At 32.9% G+C, this 26,949-nt stretch overlaps 4 protein-coding genes across 5 annotated transcripts; 3 read left to right on the top strand and 1 right to left on the bottom strand.

Annotated features, from left to right (window-relative positions):
* The first annotated feature begins 2,780 nt into the window (after window positions 1-2,780).
* Window positions 2,781-3,037, top strand: LOC112420908 (uncharacterized). Its single transcript, XM_024780714.2, has one exon. It carries the CDS (start codon window positions 2,789-2,791, stop codon window positions 3,035-3,037), a length of 249 nt encoding a protein of 82 aa, XP_024636482.1. The 5' UTR covers window positions 2,781-2,788.
* A 1,078-nt stretch (window positions 3,038-4,115) lies between these two features.
* On the top strand, window positions 4,116-10,950 carry LOC25493252 (uncharacterized protein C227.17c). Of its 2 annotated transcripts, none has more exons than XM_024781360.2 (4): window positions 4,116-4,347; window positions 6,451-6,540; window positions 6,625-6,743; window positions 10,447-10,950. In XM_024781360.2, the coding sequence occupies exons 2-4, from the start codon at window positions 6,453-6,455 to the stop codon at window positions 10,561-10,563; spliced, it is 324 nt and encodes a 107-aa protein (XP_024637128.2). In that variant the 5' UTR covers window positions 4,116-4,347; window positions 6,451-6,452; the 3' UTR covers window positions 10,564-10,950. The 2 variants fall into 2 exon arrangements, with proteins under 2 accessions (XP_024637128.2, XP_024637129.2); XM_024781361.2 differs by lacking the exon at window positions 4,116-4,347 and adding an exon at window positions 6,308-6,341.
* Window positions 10,951-13,005: 2,055 nt separating this feature from the next.
* On the top strand, window positions 13,006-15,743 carry LOC25493251 (anthocyanidin reductase ((2S)-flavan-3-ol-forming)). The gene is made up of 6 exons (XM_013601695.3): window positions 13,006-13,225; window positions 13,802-13,968; window positions 14,099-14,299; window positions 14,789-14,948; window positions 15,042-15,255; window positions 15,472-15,743. The coding sequence occupies exons 1-6, from the start codon at window positions 13,090-13,092 to the stop codon at window positions 15,608-15,610; spliced, it is 1,017 nt and encodes a 338-aa protein (XP_013457149.1). The 5' UTR covers window positions 13,006-13,089; the 3' UTR covers window positions 15,611-15,743.
* A 125-nt stretch (window positions 15,744-15,868) lies between these two features.
* LOC25493250 (calcium/calmodulin-regulated receptor-like kinase 1) lies at window positions 15,869-20,478 on the bottom strand. The gene is made up of 8 exons (XM_013601694.3): window positions 20,360-20,478; window positions 19,229-19,597; window positions 18,995-19,148; window positions 17,877-18,003; window positions 17,621-17,706; window positions 17,438-17,509; window positions 16,889-17,092; window positions 15,869-16,588 (listed from the first exon to the last, which is right to left on the bottom strand). The coding sequence occupies exons 2-8, from the start codon at window positions 19,558-19,560 to the stop codon at window positions 16,274-16,276; spliced, it is 1,290 nt and encodes a 429-aa protein (XP_013457148.1). The 5' UTR covers window positions 19,561-19,597; window positions 20,360-20,478; the 3' UTR covers window positions 15,869-16,273.
* Between the last annotated feature and the right edge of the window lie 6,471 nt (window positions 20,479-26,949).

Here is a 26,949-nt window from a genome sequence, read left to right as displayed (position 1 = left end):
TTTTTATTTTTTTTCATATTTATTTCTGAGTCAGATTTTGTTGTGTATACCCAATCCCCATGTTTGCATTGCCATGCATAGAACAATCAAAAGTATTTTTTCTTTTGGAGCAATTTAATTGTGGGCCCATGATTGCCGTGTTTGCATTGCCATAGGACAATCCTAAACGTTCTCCACGCTACATGATTTTGTGTTTAATCTGCCACCATACCAGGAAGTGGCATTGTGTTTCAAGTTTTGTTCCTGTATATCTTAATTGTTTAAGATAAACGTTAACACGTGTCTTATACGGATGTTGATCCACAAAGAAGTTCACTCTTGGAGTATTTACCTGTTCAACATCATCGAACACGGGTGAAGGATCCATTGATTTTTTTTTTAGTAATATGAGATTTTTGGTATTGGTACAACAATGGAAGAATCAGCTCCCATTTAAATAAGAAATTGAGTTGGTGAAATGGACGGACTCCTAACAAATAATGCATGTAGCGAAATAATATATAAGGATAGAAATCAGATTGAAATGGACGGACTCCAAACAGATAATGCAATGGAGTTAAATAATAGATAAGGCACAAAGTGACAAAATACAAACAACGATTTGACAACATAGTTAAATAATAGATAAGGGTAGAAATCAGATTGAAATGGACGGACTCCAAACAGATAATGTAACGGAGTTAGATAATAGATAATTCATGCGCTTTTGCCAATACATCATTCTCCGACCACCCGCTTTGTTGCATACGTTTAGCGCTATCATAAGCGCCAATCCATTTATTAAGTATTTTGTTCATGTAGTTGTAATGATTTTTGCACGCAGATGCATCACGGGGAGGATCAAATGAGAATGATCATTACAATAATCAACAATTTTACCCCAATATGAATCACTTTTTTGGTTTCTCCCAACAACACTATTTGTTCCATATTTAATCCACCACTAATTAGAATCAAATTTTGATCAGTGTTTCAATTGGGGTTTTTCCGACGAGCAGAAGTTGAATCCTTTGCATTTGGAGTGGCTTCATGACCACCGATCATGCCACCAAAAGCTATTTGTGTAGAAAAGTCAGGAAATTCATCAAGTCCAAAATTCATACCATTTTCATTTTCCATTGGAGTAGAAGAATAATAAAGGAGTGTTTAAGATGAATAAGGCATCATTGATCCATAATATGGAGGATAATCTGGATTAGATGTCGTCATAATGAAATTTGGAGGAAATTCATAATTTGGTATATTTTAGGGAACTTGTTGGTTGGAAGATTCATTTTGAAATCTATAGTTGTTGGGATTTGGATAGTTGAAAGGGTAATTAGTAGAATTTTGGGTGATAAAAGGGTTATTGTTAGGATCCATCTCACTACAAAGATGTTTAGAGCTGCAAACAAGAGTTTATTGGAGGCTAAATAGAAAAATCAAAGGGAAAAAAGTCAATTTTTTTCGTGTGTCCAAATCAAATGAACAGAATCTCTATTTATAGGCAAAACAAATTTATGAATTTTGGTGAAAAAAATTAAAAAAAAATGATTTATTATGAAATAATTGACCAAATAATTAGGATGAGATAAAAAATTTTAAAATCAAAGCAACCAATAAAATTTTGCCAAATATTTTATGTGCCCCCGACTTCCTCCTCATTCAACATGTTGAATTTTTCCCCTAAAAAAAAAAACATGTTGAATTTTTTCAACCCCAAATAATCCACCTCACTTTCAACACTCCATTACAATCATTTAACTACTTAATTTTTTTTCAACAACCTCATTTTAACTAGTTTTAAGGAACTCAACATAGAAATATTCTTTTTTTTTTTAGCAAACATAGAAATATTCTTAAAACTAATGTATTCTACTTTAATGTTTTTAATACGTGCCCTTATAGCACAAGTTAGAGAGATTCTTTGTCTAATTAATGTCATTGGATATATTTTATTGCAATCATGTCTAATGTATGAGGTTTAAGATTAACTATGTGTTTGATTCTTGGTTGGAAGAATTCATTTTGAAAGGATTAATCTTGTTAAAAGTGACTTAAATGCAAAATGCTTAATGTTTAAATGAATTTAGCTTAAAGTGTAACAACATATTTAAGGTTAAAAAATAATTCATGTTAAAAGCCAATAATGAAGACAAAAGATTCAAATTTCAACTTTAATTTAGAATCAATTTTGGAGGTGAAGTTAATTTGACTCGAGACCACTAAAAAATGTAAAAATAAACTAGATATTTTCAGAATCATTTTTGTCGAAATTTTTGCCATTCTTAAAGTTGATGTCAAACATGTCCCAAAAACAAAATTGACTAATTTGGAAGGAAATTTGATAGTCACACCAAACCCTTCTGCAATGACCTAGATTCAGCGTTGTAGTTGTTTCGTCACACTATAGCCAATCTTGGATGTTGGTTTGAGATCAAATGATTTAGATTACTCACAGTAAAACGACCTCATCCGCTGAATTGAGATCAGACGGCCCAAATTTGTTACACCGTCCTACTCGCCTGTACAACTTGAGGGTTTCCTAGTCTTACATTGCAATTTTACTGCCTACCTGCCTTTTCTTTTACAAGATTAAATTTGTTTCACTTTATTTAGTTCTTATTTAGTTGTCTACAGGGTTACATCCTTTCAAAACTGTGCTTTTCTAGATTAGTTGTGTTTTTGGTCATTACAAGCATGAAATTTTGATTGAGGATTGAATATGGAATTTTGTTATGTGTGCATTTAATGTTTTAAAGTCTTCCTAATGAATGACACAATGTACATACAGATTTGAGGCAATCCTATGAGGTCATTATCTTTCAAAAGGCAGTATTCAAAGTATGAACTGGGTAGTTGGTCCATACTCTTCAACAGGCACCGCTATCTCTTAACTGTTTTAACCCTACTGATTATCCTATGTACAGTTTATCTTTACTTTGCAATTTCTTTTGGGACCAAACACTCATGTGCTGGGTTGACTGGTCCTCAGAAACATTCTTGTCATATGGAGCTTGTTAAGAGTGAACTCCGAACTACTCGTAGACATTTTTGATTTTCAAATCAAGTTTATGTTGGTGGGTCTGTGGAGTACTCAATTTAGCAACAATGGCATTATTTGCGTCATTATGTATTATACAAATACTATGTTCAATTATCTAGATTTTGTGATCCAAGAAATGTATAATGTGTGTAAAGACCAGTTTCTTTGCTAATTTTTATGATTATTTTCTTTTGTAGCTAATAAAAGAATCATTAGCATCATAGTAGCTCAAATCAAGTTTTATATTTCCAATAGTTAACTTCTATTGTCTAGAATTATAACTCGTCCTTCTGATTTGCTGTTTTTGTGTCTGTGCTAAAAATAATTTGTTACTGGTAAATCATCTCGATATTTGTGAGCCAAGAAATGCACCAATTCCTTCATTGCTAATTTTGGTTATCATTTTCTTGGGTAGCAAGTAAGTTTTAGCACCCTTGCAGCTTAAATCAAGTTTTAGATTTCCTTTTTTTTTTGGCTGATTCAAAATTCTGATTTCTCATTTGTGTAATCGAGTTGGTTCATTTTTCAATTTGTAGTCTTAATTGCGTTTTTAACCCCTAAATATAGTTGTGCAATTTTGGGCCTCATTTTTTCGAGTGCTTATAGCCTTTCATTTGTTTTTCTCAATTTGACAGTCCTTTCTCAATCTCCTTAAAAATTTAGATGATATCATTTATTGATGTGACATTCAATTCTCATAGTCAAGGTGACTTTTTTTTTATAAAAAAAAACAAAATAAAAAGACCAACAATCAACCTCAAATGTGAGAAGCTATGAAGCTCTGATACTTCAAAATGGATGACTTATTGTATCCCCGTGTATCCTGCACCGATACTTGTCTGGTACTTCAAAAAGAATTATCTGATACTTTTCAAATACATATGTGATACGAGCGATAGGTGGTGGAAAACCGATATGTGCGGGCTAGCTGATGTTTCTATTATTACAACTTATTGTCTAGTCCATCCAATTGATTTTAAAGATCCAATGGATCACTTTTTATTCTTTATTTTTTATCCAATGGATCATTTGATTAAAAAAAAAACAAATTAAAACAAAAAAAAACAAACAATTAAAAAAATTATAAGCTAAATAGTGAATAGCTTATTTCTTCCCCAAATAAAACTGAACCCTAATTTCTTCCCCAAATTTCTCTTCAAATCTGAAATTCGTTCAGAGTGCACCTATGTAGCAATCGTCAGCGATTCGATTCTTCCTCTTCAAATCTGAAATCGATTCTTCTGTTCCTACTTCCTATTGATTCAAATTCCGACGATTCAATTTTTCCTCTTCAAATCTGAAATCGATTCTTCTGTGCCTTTGTGAGTCTCTATTATATTGTAATGTGATTTTGTTGCGTTTTCTGAATTGGGTTATCTGAGATTGTTGTTGTTTGTGTTTTCTTAGTTGATTTTGTTGTGTTTTCATAGTTGTTTGTTTGACAACGTTTGAAGATTTTCTGATGATTGTTGTCATAGTTTTTGCTCTGAACAACCTCTATAGACAACGTTTTTGTCCTAGATTTTCTGATGATGTTTTTTTTGTTGGGTTTTCACTCACTTTTTTTTGCCATTGTACATGTTAATAGCTTGGTGAAGTTGCATAAGTTTTGAGAGAATTAACTGTGAACCAAGTTAGGATTTCTCCAAGTTAATAGCATGTTTGGTTAGACCTTTTGCCATTTATTTTTTACTTAACCATGTAAAAGTGATTAACTTCGATAAATCATCAATCTATGGCTGTTTAGTTCATAATTGCATTGATGAGGGAAAATCTTTGCACTGTAATTAGGATAGTTTAATCTCAATCGTGTATCATGTAGTGTGAATTTACATATTCTTTTGGTATCATGTAGTGTATCATGTATGCCCCAATATATATTCTTTTTGGTTAATTGATTAGTTTTGGTTAATTGATGACCTCTGTATGATCCAATATTGGGTGTTGTATGATACAAGTTGTTAAATATTTGTAGTGTTTTATAGTTAAAATTTGCTTATCATTTTTAAAATGGATAATGATTTAGTGAGGTAACAGGCTATGAGACTATTCCTCATGGTTCTCTCTTTGAATTATCATTGCAATGTCCCTACATTAAGGTTTCTAGTTCACTCTATATGGTCCATTTCAATGTTCCATGGACTCTTTTTTAACTATGGATTATCATTGCAATGCCTCTATATTAAGGTTTCTAGTTCATTATATCAAGAAACTTGTTACATTTGCATCATTATATAGTTTCTAGTTAAATTTTATTTCTGTTTTGAATGGATGAATGACTACAAAATTTACGTGTAAGCGTATAATGTCAACTTTGAGTAGATTTTGTAGTAACATGAGGGACTATTCCTGGTTTTGTGTTTCTGAATTATTGGAATTCCTTTGTTTTTAAGTTGTTGAAAAAATTATCATCTACTTCTGAAACATGGTTGCACCTGCCATCACAAAGATAAGCAAATTTACAACTTGTATCTTTGAAAGAGGGAGAGTAAAAAAATATTTGTTTAGGATTTTTTAAAAAATATTTAAAATGAGATCGTAATAAGCTGTTTTATATAAATAAGTTGTTTTGAATAAGCTGTTTTTTAAAAAGAGATCATAATAAGTTGTTTTGCATAAATAAGCTGTTTCGAATAAGCTTTTTTGCATAACTAAGCTCTTTTGAATAAGTTCTTTTTTAAAATGAGTTTGTAATAAGTTTTTTTGCATAAATAAGTTGTTTCGAATAAGTTGTTTTTTAAAAAAGAGATACTAATAAGCTGTTTTATATAAATAAGTTGTTTCGAATAAGCTGTTTTTTTAAAAAGAGATCCTAATAAGCTGTTTTGCATAAATAAGCTGTGTCGAATAAGCTGTTTTGCATAACTAAGCTCTTTTGAGTAAGTTGTTTTTTCAAATGAATTCGTAATAAGCTGTTTTGCATAAATAAGCTGTTTCGAATAAGTTGTTTTTTTAAAAAAGAGATCCTAATAAGCTGTTTTGTATAAATAAGTTGTTTTGAATAAACTGTTTTTTTAAAAGAGATCATAATAAGTTGTTTTGCATAAATAAGCTGATTTTGCAAAAGAGATTGTAATAAGTTGTTTTTCAAAAAAAATAATACACTTTAAAAAAAATAATACACTTTGATTTATGGATCAGATGGATTATCCATCCATTAAAATCTAATAAGATTGGATGGACTTTATTCTAATTGGATGGATTGGATGGTTTTTTTTAAGAAAAAAAAAAATAGTGGATTGTAATGGACTAATGGACCTTTTTTGATCCATCCATTAGGATCCAAATCCATATCCATCCATTTTGCCACCCCTAGGTACAACCAATCCTCCCTATTTTCTGTTTGAGATGAATTGATATGAATTTTAATGTTGTAGTTCTATGGTGATTTATGACTGGGTGCTCCAATTTTGAGTTTGTTGCAGTTATGTCGTCAGAGAAGGAAGAATCAAGCTCCACAGTGAAACGCAAATTATCATGCTTTGAACACTTTGATGCACTCTGGTTCTGCTACTGTAATGACCATTCACCCAAAACATAAATTATTTGCTTCTGGATCATCCCAATATTGATAAAGTTTGCGTGTTTAACGTGTGCAGCCCCGGTTTATCAAATGAAGCAGTATTACAGGCTTGGTACTCTTGATAACTGTCGCGGTAAATGGAAAGCATGGACTGACTGCTTAATGCTCAAGACTAAACCCAAATCTCAACTCGAGGTTGGTTCCTATTTCCTCCTAATCAATGTGTAATTTATATTTATACCTCAATGGAACAACTGATATGTTGTGTGATTGTATCTTTCTTGTATTGGATGCCTCGTCATATTTCCCACTTGGGTTGAATGCCCGAAAGAGCAAAAGGGGGATCTTTTAATTGATACTTCCTCCGTTTCAAAATGAATGTTTAGCAAAGAAATTGTTTCATAATTGTTGGAAATTCTGCCTTAATTGCAGTCCGCCCCTAGTCACCTTAATTGCGGCCTTTGGTTTGCCTTCATAGCAACCTCCAACACCTTCACTGTGTTGGCTTTGAGGGGGTGGATTTAGTCCCACATCGGATAGATATGACTTTTGAGAAGAGTTTATAAAGAGTAAGCACTCCTCACCTTACAAGCCGGTTTTGTAAGGATGAGTTAGGCCCCAAATTTCAACAATAATGAATGCCATTTTCAATTTCCCATGCAATAATAACTTTTTCTTCCCAATTGTACTCTCCAATGAATACTGTGTACATTACTCCCAAAGTATTATTACTTTTACTTTAGTGGAAAACAAACCAATAGTTAATAAGGATAATTTGGTAAAATAAAAATTATCTTTCTTTTAATCATTGCATTTCTTAATGTGTGTAAAAACCTTAAACGACCTTCATTTTGAAACTGAAGGAGTATTTGACAGAACAATGTATGTAATTATCGATATAAGGGTGCGTTGCTGGTGAATTTGTATTAAAATTCGACATTTCGTGTTTGTTGTTAGAGAGTTAAGGAACCTGCCCTTATAACTCCCGTCTTAAGACAAATTCTCTTAATTTCTACTTGTCTTTCTATATGATGCCCTTATTGTTCTTCTTTGAATGATGAAAGCACCATGAAATTGCCAAGAGCTTAGTTTTTAATGCTGTTCTTGTTTTCATATTGCCACCAGTTGCATAGCTTAATTGATCCGCATGGAAGTTTATCTATCTTTTTAGTTATCTGTTAGTTTTTAGTGGTAGTTAGTATTTTTTACTGTTAGTAACTATAGTTGGTCAATTTCAGAACTACAATACATGGAATAATACGCAATATTTTTTTATTTTTTTTATAAGCTAATGTACAAGTAGTTGAATGGGAATAACTCTTCATTTTTCTCCATTCTCGGGTTGCCCCCCTAAACGTGGTATCTTAAGTGGTTTGAGCTTTCTCTCTCTGAGATTATGTTTCTTGTTCCTTTCTCGAGCCCTGTTTTTTGTATTGAGTCTTGGTATCAATTATTCCATGGCTTTGCAATCAACCATTGGCGCGTGCTTTCAATTCTACTACCTTCATCCTTATGATAAACCTGACACACTCTTGGCTTCTCAGTCATTGACTAAGTGAGACCTATGGCTATAGCTCACAAAGTCAGGACATGGAAATGGCTTTCTTGGCTCAATTCTACAGCAGCCAAAGTCATTTGATCTTCAGTTGTCATCTGCTCGGTAGATGAATTTGTTTCTTCTCAATTATTAAAATTAATTGCCAAATACATTAGTTCAAGTGTAATCTACTGTAGATGGGATAGAATTAGAAATGACGATATTGGAGAGAGAGTTGGGGCAGCACCCATAGTAGAAAAGATGGTAGAAACTAGACTTAGTGGTTTGGGAATGTAGAGAGAACTTCAGAGAAGACTGGTAGATTAGATGGAGGGGAGTCAGATGACTAGAGGTAGGGGTAGACCCACACGCGGCGACGAACCTCTACACTAATTGTCGTAGCGGTGCAAAATAAAATAGCGGCCGCTTCGGCTTCTATAGCGGCGTAGCGTATAGTGGCCGCTTCAGCTGCTATTTGATTTTAATTGAAAATTTCCAAATTGACCATATTTTAAAAACATTTTGCTTGGTTTCCAAATTTCTAAATTGATTTTAGGGCATTTTGGGGGACTCTTAAAACCAAATTGACTCTGTTCTGTTGTATGGTTTCTCTGTTCCTTTTTTCTTCCTCACCGCTAGCCGAGGTTGACTACGTAGACCTAGAAAAACTATACGAGAAACTATTAGGAAGTGAGTTGGAGAAAGGCATGGTTTTTGATAGGACACTATGGCGTTGTTTGATTCGTGTACCCGACCCCACTTTGTGGGATAAGACTTGGTTGTTGTTGTTGTTGAAGTGTAATCTACTGTAAAACTGCCGCAGAGACGTTATGATTTATTTGAGCATTTTAACAATGAAATGTACCCTGTATCTTTTAACTGAAAATAAAAACTGAGGAGTCTCTCAAGGTTTCCTCAAGTCGGTATTTCACCTCACTTCATGGTCGTTGGGAAGACCTCGGTGAATATTGTCCAATACACAGTTGTTCCTGTAGCAAAATAGGATCAGTTGTCGAACACTATCACATGCAGTACATGATGTGCATCCTCATGGATCAAAAATTCGTAATGACTCCTTTTCTCTAATCAAAGATCAAATCCTATCAATAGTCCTTTTCCTCCTATAAACAAAGTCTTCTCCGTGAGTATTCAGAAGGAAAAAGAGTGTGAAGTTGGTTCTATTCATGTCTTAGTCTGATTCTACAGTTCCTTTTGCTTTTCAGTTCAGAAATAGCAATTCCAAGCTAAGATGCCAAATCTAAAAGCCACATATAAGCATCATATTCTCTATGCACCTTTTGGCATCTTTAGCCACACCAAAGGAAGATACTATAAATTGCATGGCTATCCTCCCAGCTACAAAAAACCCAAACATCAGGGTCAATTGAGAAACATCATTGATTTTGACAGTTCAGTGGCCGAGTCTTCTTTTAAATTGACCACACAGCAATATCAACAGTTAATGTCCGTGCTTCAGTCTCAAGCCTTACATGTGTATGTCCCATACTGCCGGTACCTTACAATTATAATTTTTTTAAAATAAATCATCCTTTACATCACAAGCTTGTAGTCAACCATCTAAGCCAATTTGTACCCCACATTTGCAAGCCGTTCATCACTTGTTGGGACTTGGGATACTTTAAAGCTTTGCCAGGCTGAGGTATTTTATTCACTCGTCTCCTCTCTTATCTCCCTGCATTTACGCAGTTGACCAGACACCAGATGCTCAATAACAAGCTTTTGTGTATGTTTGAGAGATTCATTAATTGCCAATAGATAAAGAAAAGCCCATAGTTTCAGATATTCTGTAGAGGCTGGATATCAGGCTATATTGGGTAACGTTGCTGGTGAAATAATTTGGCTCAAGCACTTGCTAACTTGTTTTGAGATTACCATTTATTTTGCTATCCTGTTCTGTGATAATATATATGTTATTGATTTGTTCTCTAGTCCAATGTTACACGAGCGATCCAAATATATTGATATTGGCCGTGATTTCATCCAAGATCATGTCTCCTCAGTTGAAGTTCCAAAACCAGCTGGCAGAAGTTTCTGCTCTTAGTCTTAGTTTCTTACTGTCTAAGCTGAGAATTTTAGACATTCACTTCCCAACTCGAGAAGTATTCTGGATTAATATATGTTAATTTGTTTGATTACTGTCATCTTAGTTATTAGTTGGTTACTGGTGGCAGTTAGTATTGTTTACTGTTGCTTAGTCTGTTTCAGAGCTATGTACACTGTATATTTGTATCACAAGTATTTGAATGAAAACAACTCTCTTGGGTCGTGTTTTTCCATTCTAGTGCTCTTAAACTTAACACATTTTCTCAGAGTAACAAGCTATATGTAACCCATGTGCAGGAAGTACTCAAAGCTCGTGAGAATTCAAAAAAGCCACACATCTGGAATTTTCGAACGCGATATGAAGCTTCACAAAACTGGCAAAAAATGTATGGTCATTTAGATAAGCCTGAATGAGGAAAGTCATTTTGCACAAATGAACTTTTATTGCCTTATAATTTTACTGGTGGTTTAGAGAAAGAGACATTCAGAGACCAAATAAAGTTTATACCAAATTGAAGGTACCAGAAAGCAAGATTTTCATTCTTATTTTCTGCGAAGCCTTCACATTGAATTCTGAATTGAGAAGACTTAGCATATTAAGTTTCTGTTAATAATGTTTTAAAATTTGTCTGATATTCATTTTCATAGGATTTAACCGTAATGAAATTTTGGCCTCTATCTTCTTCATTCAATTGTATCATATTTTTACCATGTGTTGTCTAAATGACCATAATGGATAAATTTCAAAGATCGTCGTATGTTTGTGTAGTTTGTTTGTTTACGATGCTGACATTTATAATAGCTTAGAGAATCAAACAACTTAGATGTACTTCCATAACTACTCTATTTAGAATTCTGCTTTTCACCTAGTACATTTCGTTTGCACCCTGCAGCTATGCCCAAAATGCCCCTGCGCTAGTTAACTAGCGTAAGTGTAAACTTATGCGCAAATTAAGTAGCGTTGCGCATGTTAAGTGGCGCAAGTGTAAACTAGTGCGAAGGTTAAGTGGCGCAAAGTGCCTACTTTTTTTTTTATTCATTCAATATGATTCAATAAATTATTTTATTTACTTTATTCAATATGGCACAAAGTTTAAAATATTTTATTTAGTCAATATGTCGCAAAGTCTAAACATAAATTCTATTTTATTTTATTCTAATTTATTTATGCACTTAAAATAAATTCGATTTTATACTAATTCAATTTTCATTCTAATTTATTTATTCATTAAATACAAAATTAGAAAATAAAATCGATTTTATTTATTCAATACATAAGCATAAACATAAAATAAATGTGAAAATAAATGCAAATAAAAAACAAAATTAATAAAAATAACTCTCATTTTATTAATATGATTCAAATATTACATTATATAATACATATATTTTACCCTCTTCGGTATATGACATAGCTCTTGGAGAAAATAGTGATCCGTCCTGTTGAAACATCTCTAAATTCGTGTCTGTGTATCATGTCATGTTGAAACATCTCTAAGTTCGTGTTTGGATTTACGGTGGAATTGTCAAAATTACGGTGAGCTCACCTGATTTTGACAAATCAACCCCTTATATCCCAAACATACATCACAATTATATAATATAAAACTCTCCTCGTTTGGAAGAACTAAAAAATTGTATTTGAGTAGGGTTTAGGGAGGGTTTATATGAATTCTTTAAATATAATCTTTGTGTTTTTGAGTAATAAATATAATCTTTGTTGTTATAGTATTCTTAAAATTAAAATATATTAATCATAAGAATTAGTTTACCACCCTCTAAAAAAAATACTCTTTTAAAAGAAGTGAATGATTTTTCAATTTTCCCTTATATTTCTCACCTCCAAAGCCCTTCCTTCACTTTTCTTCAAAACTCACAAATAAAGTTTAAGACGGTCTTTTTTCTCTCCGTTGATACACCTTTCTTTTCCTATTTATGTTTTTTTTTTACACATTCCTATTTATGTTATGTTATACTATCATACAATACAATTGAAACATTTTGAGTGGTAGATGGATGCATCCGAGTAAGGTAGACTAGGAGGAGTTTTTCCAAAAAAATAATTGAAATGTTTATGAAGAAAAAGCTATTAGGATAGAGGGGATGGTGAAACTTTACCAACTTTTCAAGATACTCATTGATGTCATCATGGATTATGGTGTAAGTTGCTAAATGGTCTGCTCATGAATTTAATAATGGAACTCTATAACGAATTATGAAGCGTTAGTTAACAAGACATAAAATACTTTGTAATCAACTTTTTAAAACTTTAAAAATTGTGTTTTTCATTACAAAACTTTTATTTTTTACTTCCTAGCATGGTATTATTTTGGTCCTTGTATTTTTCTATTTTGGTAGTCTCACACCAATATTTCTCCAAATTTATGTTGGATGTATCATTCCATAGCCAATATAATTTTTCTTTTAAATTATCTTTATTATAAAATGTAGGTAATAAATAAAATTATGCAAAAAATATATTAATGAGTGTCCAAATTTGTAACTGTATTTTAAAATTGCTATAAAATATATATTTTTTTTAGGCGCAAGATACTCTATTCTCATTATAGAGACTCTCCTTTTATCATAAAATTACTGAACTCTATAATACATTGGTACGTAGGCTCGTAGATTTGATAGGTGGTGAATTTCATTCAATGAGAGAATTAATGTTAATGAAAAATTAGTATGTATAATAGTAAAAAATGGAAAGTGAGGTTTTTCAAACTTCTCAAAGACTTGTTGATATTGAGTCACCGGTAGACAACAAACTCCATCACGTGCTCACCTTAAACACCAAAATGTAACAGTTTGATTTGTTCATGTAACTGAACAATTTAGTGTTATTTAAGAACTAAATAACTCTTCTTTCATGACCATAAAAACTGTTTTAGTGTGTTTAAGCTTCATAGTGAAAGAGAGTGTGTAAATTAACATTTGATGGCTAGTATCAAACAAATAGAAATAGAAAAGAAGAAGGCATGTGTGATAGGTGGCACTGGTTTTGTGGCATCATTGCTGATCAAGCAGTTGCTTGAAAAGGGTTATGCTGTTAATACTACTGTTAGAGACCTAGGTCTCTCTCTCTCTCTCTCTCTCTCTCTCTTAACATCTCATTGTATAATAATAACTGTTATGAAGCACATATACTCCTTGAATTAGGCATGTCCAATGTCATTTTCTCAAGTTATTAACGGTGTCGACGTGTTCGTGTCTGTGTTATATGCGGTGTCCGTGTATGAGTCTATGCTTCATAGCTGTCTATATATTCATGTTCATGTTTTATTATCTAAACAGTGAATGACATTATCTATATGACAATATATCAACCAAAATATTAAAATCTTGTGTTGGTGATAGTTAAGATTTTTTAATTGCTAATTCATTGAAATTAAAGTTGTGTCATTTTAACCCAAAAAGAAATTGCATGTGTCAAGTTACCATTTTTGGTTAGTGTTTTTTGATTGATGATTTATGTTTTGCAAGGCAAAGACTCCCACCGTAATTTTATTGGTACCACCATGATTTTGTCAAATTTATCGTCTCGAAACAAGAAGCACTAGGCCTATCTCGCTATTGAAGTTGTATTGGATAACAGAAAATACAAATAAGATTTTTCTAAAAGAGTTATGTTTTTTGTTGTTTTGTGCAGATAGTGCAAACAAAACATCTCACCTCATAGCACTGCAAAGTTTGGGGGAACTGAATCTATTTAAAGCAGAATTAACAATTGAAGAAGATTTTGATGCTCCTATATCAGGATGTGAACTTGTCTTCCAACTTGCTACACCTGTGAACTTTGCTTCTCAAGATCCTGAGGTAGGTTGATTACTAAACAAGAAACTACATTATAAAAGCTTACAACCAAATTGAATTAATTTTTGAAGTATATGCGTGTGGAAGAAAAATAATAGATTAATGATAAAATTCTTGTGCTATTACTATTCAGAATGACATGATAAAACCAGCAATCAAAGGTGTATTGAATGTGTTGAAAGCATGTGTAAGAGCAAAAGAAGTCAAAAGAGTTATCTTAACATCTTCAGCAGCTGCTGTGACTATAAACGAACTCGAAGGGACTGGTCATGTTATGGATGAAACCAATTGGTCTGATGTTGAGTTTTTGAACACTGCAAAGCCACCCACTTGGGTAAAAATCAATTTTTATTTAAAGTATCTAGATTATTTTGACATAAAACGGGATATCAGTTTTCGACAATTTTAGTTATGCAGTTTAAAATTAAATACATGGTTATGATTAAGAGTTATAGTAAGGTGTCACGGCCTATTAACCATTCACCGAACATGATTAACCACGATTTTGTATATCATTCTCCACGTTTTTCACGTGCATATTTGAATATAAGTTGTGTTTAATGGATATCATGTATATCTAAACACCAGAAAATCGTGATCAATAAGGTTCAAAATCGTGCTTGATTTTTTAAAACATAATATATATTTGAATTGCATTAACCATTCAATTTCAAATTGTTGAAATTTGTTTTAAAATTTATGTTTCAAAGTATCATTTATGTTCTCAAAACTTAGTATATGAGTAGGGAATGGCTTGGCTATTAACATTGCCCTTCCCTCATTATCATTTCTAATTGGAAAAAATTATCATCAAAATGTGCAGGGTTATCCTGTTTCAAAAGTACTAGCTGAAAAGGCTGCGTGGAAATTTGCTGAAGAAAATAACATTGATCTAATCACTGTGATACCTACTCTAACAATTGGTCCTTCTCTAACTCAAGATATCCCATCTAGTGTTGCCATGGGAATGTCACTTCTAACAGGTTCAGAACAAGCCAAATTCAATGGTTTAAGGATTTCTAAGGACGATACACAAAGACTCACTAATTTTTCAATCTCAATTTTATATTTTGCAGGCAATGATTTCCTCATAAATGCTTTGAAAGGAATGCAGTTTCTATCGGGTTCAATATCAATTACTCATGTCGAGGATATTTGTCGGGCTCATATTTTTGTGGCAGAGAAAGAATCAACTTCTGGTCGATACATTTGCTGTGCTCACAATACCAGTGTTCCCGAGCTTGCAAAGTTTCTCAGCAAACGATACCCTCAGTATAAAGTTCCAACTGAGTAAGCTTCAAGTCATAATATTTATGTGAAATTTTTACTAAGTTCCTCATCCTTTGAAGCTGCAAAGTTCGAGTGTTTTCAACAGAGAAAAAATGATTATTTCAGTGTTTGGTTTTCTATTTTTTTAAGTGATTTATGGTTTACTGTATTTTTTTTAAAAAAACCTTCATGAGCACTAGTTTCTACTAAAGCCAAAGTATCATTTTTGAATTGCAGATTTGATGATTTCCCCAGCAAGGCAAAGTTGATAATCTCTTCTGGAAAGCTTATCAAAGAAGGTTTCAGTTTCAAGCATAGTATTGCTGAAACTTTTGACCAAACTGTGGAGTATTTGAAGACTCAGGGGATCAAGTGAATAAATATATAAATGGAGAGTGAAATATTGTGAACTCCCTAGTGTATCGTCACTTCATTAAATATCTCTCTATTCTAACTATCTATGAGATTGCCATTTCAGTAAAACGAGAGTGCAATAATTCAAAATCAAATTCTCTGTCCATGTTTTTTACCATATTATTAGCTGTCATTGTTATTTTGCTAATATTCCTATTCAACTTTCATTATTTTCCCCATAATTACAGTCTAGTAGGTTTGGCTGTGAAAACATTTTGTGGGGAATATTAGCAAAATAAAATAAAAAATATCAACTCTCATTATCAACATGTGGGTGTGTGTGCGCGCGCGCTCTTTCCACAAGCCTGCTACTCTAATATGGCTGGAGTAAGAAATGGAGACTAAGCCTCCTCATGACTAATGCAACATATGAAATCATTGACGTAAAATCAGAAGAAAAATTATGGACCACATGAACATAATGTTTAGGAACATGGACATATAAACATGTGTCTGGAAAAAGAGAGTTTTTCCTCTGTTGCCCACCATCCCCCAATCTTTTCACAGCAAAAGACACCCCATTCTGTAGTACCACATTATACACAGTACTCAAAACTCATCCAGAAACAAAATTAAAAGATGATACATGATTTAAATATCGGAGAACACTGACACACTCCAATGATTATCGGCTGTGCAATCTGCGCAGCTCCTCTGAGCACTCAATAGAAAAGTCACGAGTTTCTGGCTGCTCCACTTCAATAGACACTTCATTTAACGCAGAAGGAGCTGCTTGGCTAGAATTTCTCTTAGGCTTCTTATAAAGTTGAGATAATGCTTGAACAATGTTCCTCATTGAAGGTCGGGTTTTGGAGACTCCATTGACGCATTTGAGTGCAAGTGAAGCCATGTCATTAAGCTTATGCACATCATAGTTTCCATTCAGTTGCGGATCTACAATTTCTTCCCATGCAATCTTGTCCTCACTTTCCATGGCAGCCTAATCATAAAGGTTATATATACTAATTATCAATGAATTTAATAACTAAATATTGCACACATGATTAGTTCATCATATATCCAATCATACTTCATCATCTTGCTACATCCTGATTCACCATGAAGAGTGTATCTACAAGTGTGACATATGATTGGATATCTGTATTAATCTTCTCCACACTGTTAGTTCATAGTTATTAAACTCTATACTGTTGAATATTGTTAGATAAGCCAAAATATACTTAACCGCAGCAGCTCGCGGCCGCATGTATAGAAGGCAACAGAAAGACACTGTTCTTACTAGTTTTACATATTCCATGAGACCCTGCTGTGGATTCCTGCCGGTAATAAGCTCAAACAGTAGCACACCAAAACTATAAACGTCACTTTTCTTAGTGAATGTTCTTGTAGAGATATACTCGGGATCAAGATATCCAAAAGTTCCTCTGACATTTGACAGACGAGGTTTAATCATTTCTGGTCTGGAAAGCCCAAAGTCGGTGACCTGCCCAATAAAATATGCATGTTAACAGAATATTAATGAAAAAAATTATGTTCAATATGGACAAAATCAAGTAAGGGGATATAATGGAATAGCAAAATGGCAGCATCATCTTTACAAAAACTAGGTATCAATGTCTTCTCGGGATCAAGAAAACTATGACATTGTTTACTTCCTCCTAAAGCTAGAGTTATGATGATACAGTTTTGGTGAAATATATTAAAAATAAAAAGAATGTAGAGAATGCAATGCATAAATAAAAGAACAAATAACAGGAGAATGCAATGCATAAAAGTACCATTGAAGCCCTATTCATATTTTTGTGAACTAAAGGCAAAGGTCGGTTACCTTGGCTTTCATATACTTGTCCAACAGAATGTTGGAAGATTTGATGTCACGGTGCACAATAGGAGGATCGGCCTGCGATGAGTTATTTATTGAGAAAAATAAAAAACCAAAAGTAAACCTGTTCTCTGTTCCCTATGTGTAAGTTTACTAAATTAACAAACAATATTTGAGTATAATGAATACCGAATAATGTAGATATTCCATCACCCTTGCAACGTCTAGTGCTATGCCAAGTCTCATATTCCAGCTCAATGGCTCATGATTTTCGCCTGGATCATCAACACAAAGGTAAGTAAAACAAATAACCAGAAGAGTTCAAGCTAAATTTTTTAGCTATTATTGAGCAATTGAATAGTGAGAACATGTATACCACCGAGCAAATATCCGCACAAAATACTCCCTACAAATATTAAAGGACAAGAATTGCTCTTTTTCTTACCATACAAATGAGAAGCAAGACTACCGTTGATCATATAAATGTAAAGAAGCATGTGTCGTCCTCTTTCTGCTGCATATCCCACCAAACCCACAAGATTCTTATGATGTAATCTTCCAAGTAATAGGACCTGCTAACAGGAAAGTTTGAGAGAATATAAATTGTTTTGGTTTCCAATTTCATCAGACTATCTTTAAGTCCCTTCACAAAAAAAGTTGTAGAGAACTGTTGGAGATCATATTGTTGGAAATTAAAAGGAGTTAGCAATAGAGTAATAGTATACTCCTACCATGATTGTTACAGGAAAATATAGTGCAAGACAGAATTTGCATTGGCTTAGCGCGTTTTTTTATGTAATATTCATAACAATCATAGGAGTTATAAAAGTAGCTACATGCAATAAAAGTTCAAAATACACTTAATAATAATGCTAGAATGCTAAAAAATTATCCAAGTGGAAACTATTTATTTTAAGAGATTTAAAAGACGAAGTGGAAACAGCGCGGCACTAGAATTTGTGCTTTAACTTTTATAGAGATGCATAGAGGATACATAGATAGACAGATAATTGATACTTGTTTTTTTTCTTTCAAAATAGATAATAAATGCTAAGAACTTCTGTTGATCATTATAGCAATATTTTGTTGAAGAATAAATCAAATCTATGTACTGTAAAAGCTTAAAAAAGTGGCAAATACACAAACTCACTATCATCCTACCCATTATAACATGTTAGAAGAAAAGTTTCTGAAAAATACCAAGGATCAGTCACTTTAGGACTCTGCAGTATATACATAGTATAAGGATAATGAGTAATATATCAATCAATAAAATAAAATCTTCATTTAAATGGAGAAAAAAGAAAGATTCAATAACAACATAACTTTCAATCTAAATTGATTTTTAACTTAACATTTTATTTTCCATTTATTTTCAAGGCTAAAGAATAAAAAGTCAAAAACCCTCACTGCAGAGGAGAGGATCCTATTTGAAGGCTAATCAATAATGTCATACAGAAAGGATGTTTCTTCATTCAATAATTGCAAACTTTCAAAGAAAATTACATGGACATATAGATGTAAACATATCGATAGAAGCATAAGCATATCATCAGGTATTACCTCGGTTAAAAATTCCTGTTCCCCTTGTCTTGAATTAGCACCAAGAACTTTAACCGCAACTGCCTCGCCTGTAGGCATGATTGCTTTGTAAACAGGACCGAATGCTCCATGGCCTATGATCGTTGTGAAATTAGAAGTAGCCTTTTCTATATCTCTGAAAAACGAGTGACAAGGTTAAACAAAAAGAGAAATATAAATCAACATAAGACAACAGCGCAATGAAAATTAACATACTTGTAAGAATATTTGGGAATTCCGCATACTGAGACAGCATTTTTCCTCCTAAGTCCTTCTAACCAGAAAGATGTGTTACTCCATTCCGATGTTCTTGGTGACTCAAAAGTCGCATTGGAGTCTGATAACGATGTTACACTGGAATCAGCCCCTTTGCCATGAACATTAATGGCCTCGGTTCTCAGAGGACCGCTCTTCTCCACATCTACACGCTTCCTTCCAGACCTGCAGAAGACTAAAACTGAAAACACCAAACCAGCTCCAACCATAAAGCCTATGCATATTCCTATTGCCAAAATTAAGAGAGTTCTGCTCATCTCGTGCGAATTCATGATATACTAAAAACCGCTTATCAGTCTGCTCATGTACCTGAAAGTGCATAGACGGAAACTTTAGAACTAATAAGAACCAAACATCTAATCTTACTGCACAATATTTGTCATCAGATATAAAAGGAAAGTTTTAACTGCTATGGAATTGTATCTAGAGGCATTGTTAACAGTTGTTAATTGAAATAACTTTTTCTTAACCAGCTGAACATTTTTCCAGCTGTTATTGAGTGACTCATCGTTCACTCAAAAACTTATAAAGTATTTCAATCACGGATCTGACTCATCTAAAGTGAGTATTATGAATCATGATCAACGGATCAAAGGTGGATACTGCAAGTATATCGTAACAAATCCTAAGTTTAATGAAATAACAATATATAATTTTCTCACTTTATACTTTACTCACTTTACACGAGCCAAATTCATCAATCACCGAACAATGACGAAATGAACAATGAACTCAATACAAGCCGAACTCAAATTTAAAAGAGGAATATAAAACACAAATTTTCAGTTCAGCTTCTGAACACAAAAGAAAAAAAGAATAAGAATAGACACACAAAGTATGCATGCTACGTTGTTTCCTTAAAATTGGGAAAGGAACATTTTCCACAAGACCCTTTTCTACGATCATTGTCACATAAATGAAACACATACACATATAGAACATCTACTGAAAAGAATAAAGAACAAATCATATCATATGATAATAATAAGTAATGAAAATAAATGAAATTAAACTAGAAACAATAACATGATTATATCCAAAATATAATAAAAGGAGAAAGAGAGACAGAACCATATATTAAGGTTGATAATGAGGAGAATGCAAATGATTCTTCTATTCCATGTAGCATGAAATTCAGTGAGACAGTGTGTGCGTAACGTTGGATTTGTACCAAAACATTATAACAGCGGTTTCATTTCATTTCACGTGACGTGGTAAATGAATCTATCTATCCAAGAAGAAAAAAAGAAAAAAAAGGGCTTTAAAAATTTAACTTTTTTTATAAAATAAAAATATTAACGTTTTACTAAAATTGTATTTTGTACTAAATATTCAATGTTGTATTTGTCAATAAATAACCTTTACTGCTTAATACCTTTATTTGGCCCTTTATCGGAACAAATAGTTCATGTGTTTCTTCTAAAAGAACCTACTCTTTTGGCCTTACCACATTAGCGATATTGTAACAAAAAGAAAAAAATGCAGTGTAACCAAAAGACATTAGCGATATGAAATTTGAAATGTCGGAACAAATAAAAAATATTAAAACCAGAATTTATGACAAATAGCCTATGTCTACCTCTAATTGCAATTCAATTGGTGATTCGCATCTACTGTATTAATAATTTTAATTGACTTTGATCTCACTCTTAAATGTTCCCTCAAAAAAAATCTCACTCTTAAATGTATTAATAATAATAATAATAATAATAATAATAATAATTGGTCATTGTGAGAAAATCCGATATTATTAGGTTGAACATCTTTATCTTAGTTCAAATCAGTTATGTTTAGTGTGTGTATGAGTTTATGATATTTGTCACTTTATTTACATATAAAAAAATTAAAAAAAAATAGCCTCATTGGATATTTATTTCCCATTTTTTTTCTTCTGAAAGAGAAAGTAATTCATATTATTTCATTTATCAAAATAGAGTTCATAAAATATGGAATCAAATCAAAGATATGGTGACGAGCAAATAACTTTGAAATCTTGGCTAAAATATGGGCAACATAATCTGGTTTTATCCTAACAAAACTTATTCAAGTTTGGCAATCGACTTAAGAGTGATCTACATTAGGACATTATATCTACAAAAGAATCTTCTTGAAAACAAAAGAAATACTAAGTTTTGGAACAATTTTGGAACAACTTTATCAGTAGAGTATAACACTTAATACTCCTAATACTTTAATAAGCCCTTAGGAATATATTGACGGTCCAATCTATTCCTAAGGACTTAAAATTCCTCTAGAAAGGCTTAGGCGCCCTTTAGAAGGGCTCCTGAAACCTAAGTGCGCCCTTCTAGAGGCGCCATCTTAGCCAACTTCTAGAAGCATCTAGAACCGGATAAAAAGACTTAACGCCCAACTTGCTTGGGCCTTAAGTCACGCTAAAACAAGCTCATAAAAGGCTATAAATAGGGCTGACAATGAACTGAACCAACTCGAATATAGTTCGTAATTCGACTCGACAATTGGTCCATTGAACTTGGTTCATGAACCAAATAAGCCAAACTTGAGCTGAAAATTAAGTTCGTTAATTAAATGAGCTGAACTTGAACTATAGATGGTTCGATTTGTTAGGTTCATGAGATGACTCGATTATATATATATATTAGTTTTTTCAAAATGGGTTAACTTATTGATAGGATTAAAAATTTAGAAAGGCTTCTTTTAACAAACTTTTGGAGTTAAGTGTCTTTGCTGGATTTTATTTTAATTCAATATTTACTTTTAAAAAAACTAATATTATATATATATATATATATATATATATATATATATATATATATATATGTATATATATAAAATATCAAAGATCTATAAATTAATTTTATTTTTTTTAAATTTTTTTTGGACGAGTTGAGCAAACGAACTGAACCTAACGAGCCGAACCGAACTGTTCGTGAACTTTAAACGAGCCGAACTCGAGCTGAAAAAATAGTTTGTGTCGAACTCGAGCCGAGTTTCGAGTCGAGCCGAGCTCAGATACGTTCGGTTCGACTCGACTCATTTCTAGCCCTAGCTATAAATACCACTTTGGGATCATTCTCAAGGGACCTCAAAAACAATCCAAATCCAATATTTTATTATTGTACTCACTGCAAGTACAGTTTGCGCCGTCTGTGAAAATCTCGGTAAAACTAACATAAACCACACATCAACCAAACCCCGCCGCCAACGGCGAACTTCGGGGAACATCCAAATCCTAATTACATCGCAGCAATACAAGCCAAACTATAGAAGCTGCAACAGTCACTCGATGGAATTCATTCATCTTATTATTAGGTTCTATTTTTTCAAAATAATGTTTATAGCATGGTATACTCCCTCCGTCCCATATTATAAGAAGAAAAAAAAAAACACAGTTATTAAGAAAAGTAAAACATACTAGTAGTTTGCAACAAAGTTTTTTGTGTTATCCTTGAAATAAGTTTTATAGGACATTGGTTAGCATAACCCTTTATCATAAAGCCTAAAACCTTTTTTTTTTTTTTTTTTTTGTGGTCAGGGCTCGAACTCCGGACCTATATTATCTATTTTGGTTTAGAATAATTCAAAGTGTCCTTAATTATATAGTAATAAGATATCCATCCATTTGATTTTGAGACAATGTATTTACATTTTTTTTTATTTTAAGAAAATATCTTGCCCAATATATTTTGAGAAAATATATTTACACTTTTTTATTTGAAGAAATTATTTTGCTCAATATATTTACACTTTTTCTATTTGAAGAAAATTTGTTGCTCAATATATTTACACTTTTTGATTTGAAGAAATTTTTTCTTTTTTCACAATATATTTACACTTTTTTTATTTGAAGAAAATTTCTTGCCCAATATATTTTGAGAAAATATATTTACACTTTTTGATTTGAAGAAATTTTTTTGTTCAATATATTTTGACTTTTTGATTTGAAGAAAATATTTTGCTCAGTATATTTTGAGAAAATATATTTACACTTTTTGATTTGAAGAAATTTTTTATTTTTTCTCAATATATTTTGAGACAATATATTTACACTTTTTTATTTGAAGAAAATTTCTTGCCCAATATATTTTGAGAAAATATATTTACACTTTTTGATTTGAAGAAATTTTTTTGCTCAATATATTTTCACTTTTTGATTTGAATCGAATTTTTTGCTCAATATATTTTGAGACAATATATTTACACTTTTGAATTGAAGCAAATTTTTTGCTCAATATATTTCGAGACAATATTTTCCTACTTTAATTTGAAGAAGAATTTTGGTTCAGTATATTTAGACATCTAATAAAAATGGTTTTTGATATATTTTATGAAGCAATCCGAATATACGTAGCAAAAATAAATCAATCACAATTTCTTTAAATTTGCATAAAAAATGTATCTTCAATATATTTTTACGCGTAGAGCTAATATGTAAAACATTACTTACCAACTTAAGTCCTCATACTTTTTTGAAGGCTCTTATCGATATTGTTTATTTTGCAATTGTTTTTCAGTGCATATACTTAATATGTGGATAATCAATCTTACGATAATCAATCTTATGGACAGTTAGCTTTAACTTCATTTGTTTCACGTGCTATTAATTCTCGTTGTGGATTTAGTTACAATTTGATAAAAAGAAAGATGAGTAAAACATAAGAGGTAGGACCACTACTTTAGGTACCTAGTGGCAGAAGTAAAGTGTAATATTGTTAAAAGGTCACATATGAGGGATTCTGACGAAGAAATCCTTGTATTTAAGAGGTCCAAATGACCCACCTCTCTTTCCTGGGAACCCCTTTCATGTACCATTTACTTTGCGAAACTGAACTAACCGTTTAGTAAAAACATAAATAATGGATTAATAGCGCCAAACCCACATAGAAGAATAAAATTGAGCAGAAGACTTAGTTCCAACTTCATAGGAGAAAGTAAAGACATAGAAAATAATGAAGTGAGTGAGTTAGTTCGGATTTAATAGGAGCATGATAAGTTAAGGGGCAAGATAGTCCAAAGTTAGTGGGAGAATCGAAAAGAATAAAATCAAATAAGATATTCCCAATTTAGTAGAAGAATGAAGATGGGAGGAAAAGTAGGAGAAAATAAGGTCGAGCTAATAGGAGAACGGCAAAGAATGGTTAGTTCTCATCGAATATGATTGAATACGATTAAGATTCCTTTATTTATTATAGTAGTTACTTTGAAAAGTGTGTTTCAGATGAATCATAGACATGACGAAGACAAGCTCGCCAAGAGAGAAGTTAAAAAAGAACTCACCAAATAGCACGCTAGAATTTAAAAGTAAACAATGAAATGCATATGGAAGCAATTGCCCCGCCATTAAGAACAGGAAGATGAAACGCTAAGTTATCCTAACTTTTTTCGACCTTTGAGATTTGTTTTGCAGGTTTTTAACGAGGCACCCTACTTTCTCAATTTCAACCTTTTACTGTTTTATTTTGTTTAGATATTGCTACTACGAAATCTACAAGGAAACCTACATTCAAATCACTTAGAAGACCGTCAACCTCTACACGAGGCTCTGACGAAGAACGCCCAACGTCAACCTCTTCGCGAGGCTCTAACGCGGCCAAAATCAATTAAAAGGTCTTCAACATCTACGTGAGGCTCTGACAAAGAACGCCCAACGTCAACCTCTTCGTGAGGCTCTGACGCGGCCAAACTCAATTAAAAGGCCGTCAACCTCTAGGTGAGGCTCTGACGAAGAATGCCCAACGTCAACCTCTTCGGGAGGCTCCGACGCGGTCAAAATTAATTAAAAGGCCGTCAACCTCTACGTGAGGCTTTGACGAAGAACGCCCAACGTCAACCTCTTTGTGAGGCTCTAACGTGGCCAAAATCACTCTAAAGACCGTCAACCTCTACGTGAGGCTCTGACGAATAACGCCCAACATCAACCTCTTCGTGAGGCTCTGACGCGGCCAAATCGCCTAAAGCCACCAACGTCTTTATAAGGCTTTGATGTCGTCCAAAATCGCCCAAAACGTCAACCTCTTTGAGAGGCTCTGACGCGGTGCAACTCGCTTAACACGTCAACCTCTTCGAGAGGCTCTGACGCACTCTCATAAACGCCAACCTTTTCGAAAGGCTCTAACATGGTCTCTCACAAAAAATCTGACATAAGCCTAAGATCAACGCTAAATAAAATACAACGGACAAAATGAATAAATCCAAGGAATTCAACTCAAGCTACACCTAGAAAAGAATGGTTAGACGCCATAAGCCAAACTAAGAAACTTGCCCTAGGCGATCTTTCTGATAATCCAGCTCGTCCAGACATCATCATTATGTCGCCTTATCTCAAGTCTCGTGCTTGGGGGGTTGTGGACCATCTACATTCCCAGAACGCCAGGTGCCCTCCAAAAGGTCCCTTGAAGCCTGGGTGTGCCCCTCCGAGAGGCACCACCCCATAGTAAGCATCTGAAAGCGCACAATAAAAACGCATATGAGCAATCAACGTATAGATTCATCACTTCGCCTTATTCCAAGGCTCGTGCTTGGGGGCCTGTGGACCCTTTACATTCCCAGAACGTCAGGTGCCCTCCAAAAGGTCCCTTGAAGCCTGTTTGTGCCCTTCCGAGAGGCACCACCCCATAGTAAGCATCTGAAAGCATAATAAATACGCATATGAGCAATCAACATATAGATTCATCACTTCGCCTTATTCCAAGGCTCGTGCTTGGGGGACTGTGGACTGTCAATATATTCCTAAGGGCCTAAAATCCCTCTAGAAAGGCGTAGGCGCCCTCCCGAAGGGCTCCTGGAGCCTAGGCGCGCCCTTCCAGAGGCGCCACCTTAGCATGCTTCTAGAAGCATCTAGAACCGAATTAAAAGACCTAAAGCCCAACTTGCTTGGGGTTTAAGTCATGCTAAACAAGCTCATAAAAGGCTATAAATACCATCCTTGGGATTTAAAACAAATTATTTAATTTAGAAGTAAAATAGACTTTATATAAGAGCACAAGATAGACGAACACGATATAAAACAGAACAACGTATAACAAACTTCTATATATATTAAATTATTTTTTTATCTTATACAATATTTGATAGATAAAAGACAAAAAAAAAATTAGCTTTTACATTGTCATTTATCCTCTAGTTTGTCACATCTCTGAAACAATTTTACATTTATACGTAGTAATTAAAATTGTTTTACCATTTTTATTTTTATTTTTTAGCATGTCAAAACGGAAATCTTAACATAGTAGTAAAAATTTGGTACTAAATTTAGACCAAAAAAAATAAATAATTTGACACTAAATTTTTAAAGAATAGTGATATTTGTACAACTATTTATGACAACATTTTTTTTTTCTTCTTGTTGGTCAAGAACAATATAGAGGAAAAATGAAAAGGAGAGAATAAGACCAAAATGTAAGTATGATAGAAAAAATTGTTAAAAAGTTGTCTTAATATAGATGTGCAAATATCATTTCTATTTTTAAATAAATGTTAAAATGAACATCATTATTACTTTAATTTAATCCACTAAAAATTTCCCCATTTTCTCAATATTTTTTGTGACATCCTATCCGATTAAGAAAAAAAAAATGAAGTATTTTTATTTCTTTTGTGTCAAAAAGAAAAGAAAAAAAAGTAGTGGGCTCCATAATGGCAATAGTAAATAATAAGCCACCACCTGTCCTAAGCATCTTATA

Source organism: Medicago truncatula, chromosome 4 (genome assembly GCF_003473485.1).
Source record: "Medicago truncatula cultivar Jemalong A17 chromosome 4, MtrunA17r5.0-ANR, whole genome shotgun sequence".
Taxonomy (NCBI): domain Eukaryota; kingdom Viridiplantae; phylum Streptophyta; class Magnoliopsida; order Fabales; family Fabaceae; genus Medicago; species Medicago truncatula.
This window is presented reverse-complemented; position numbering and strand designations above follow the sequence as displayed.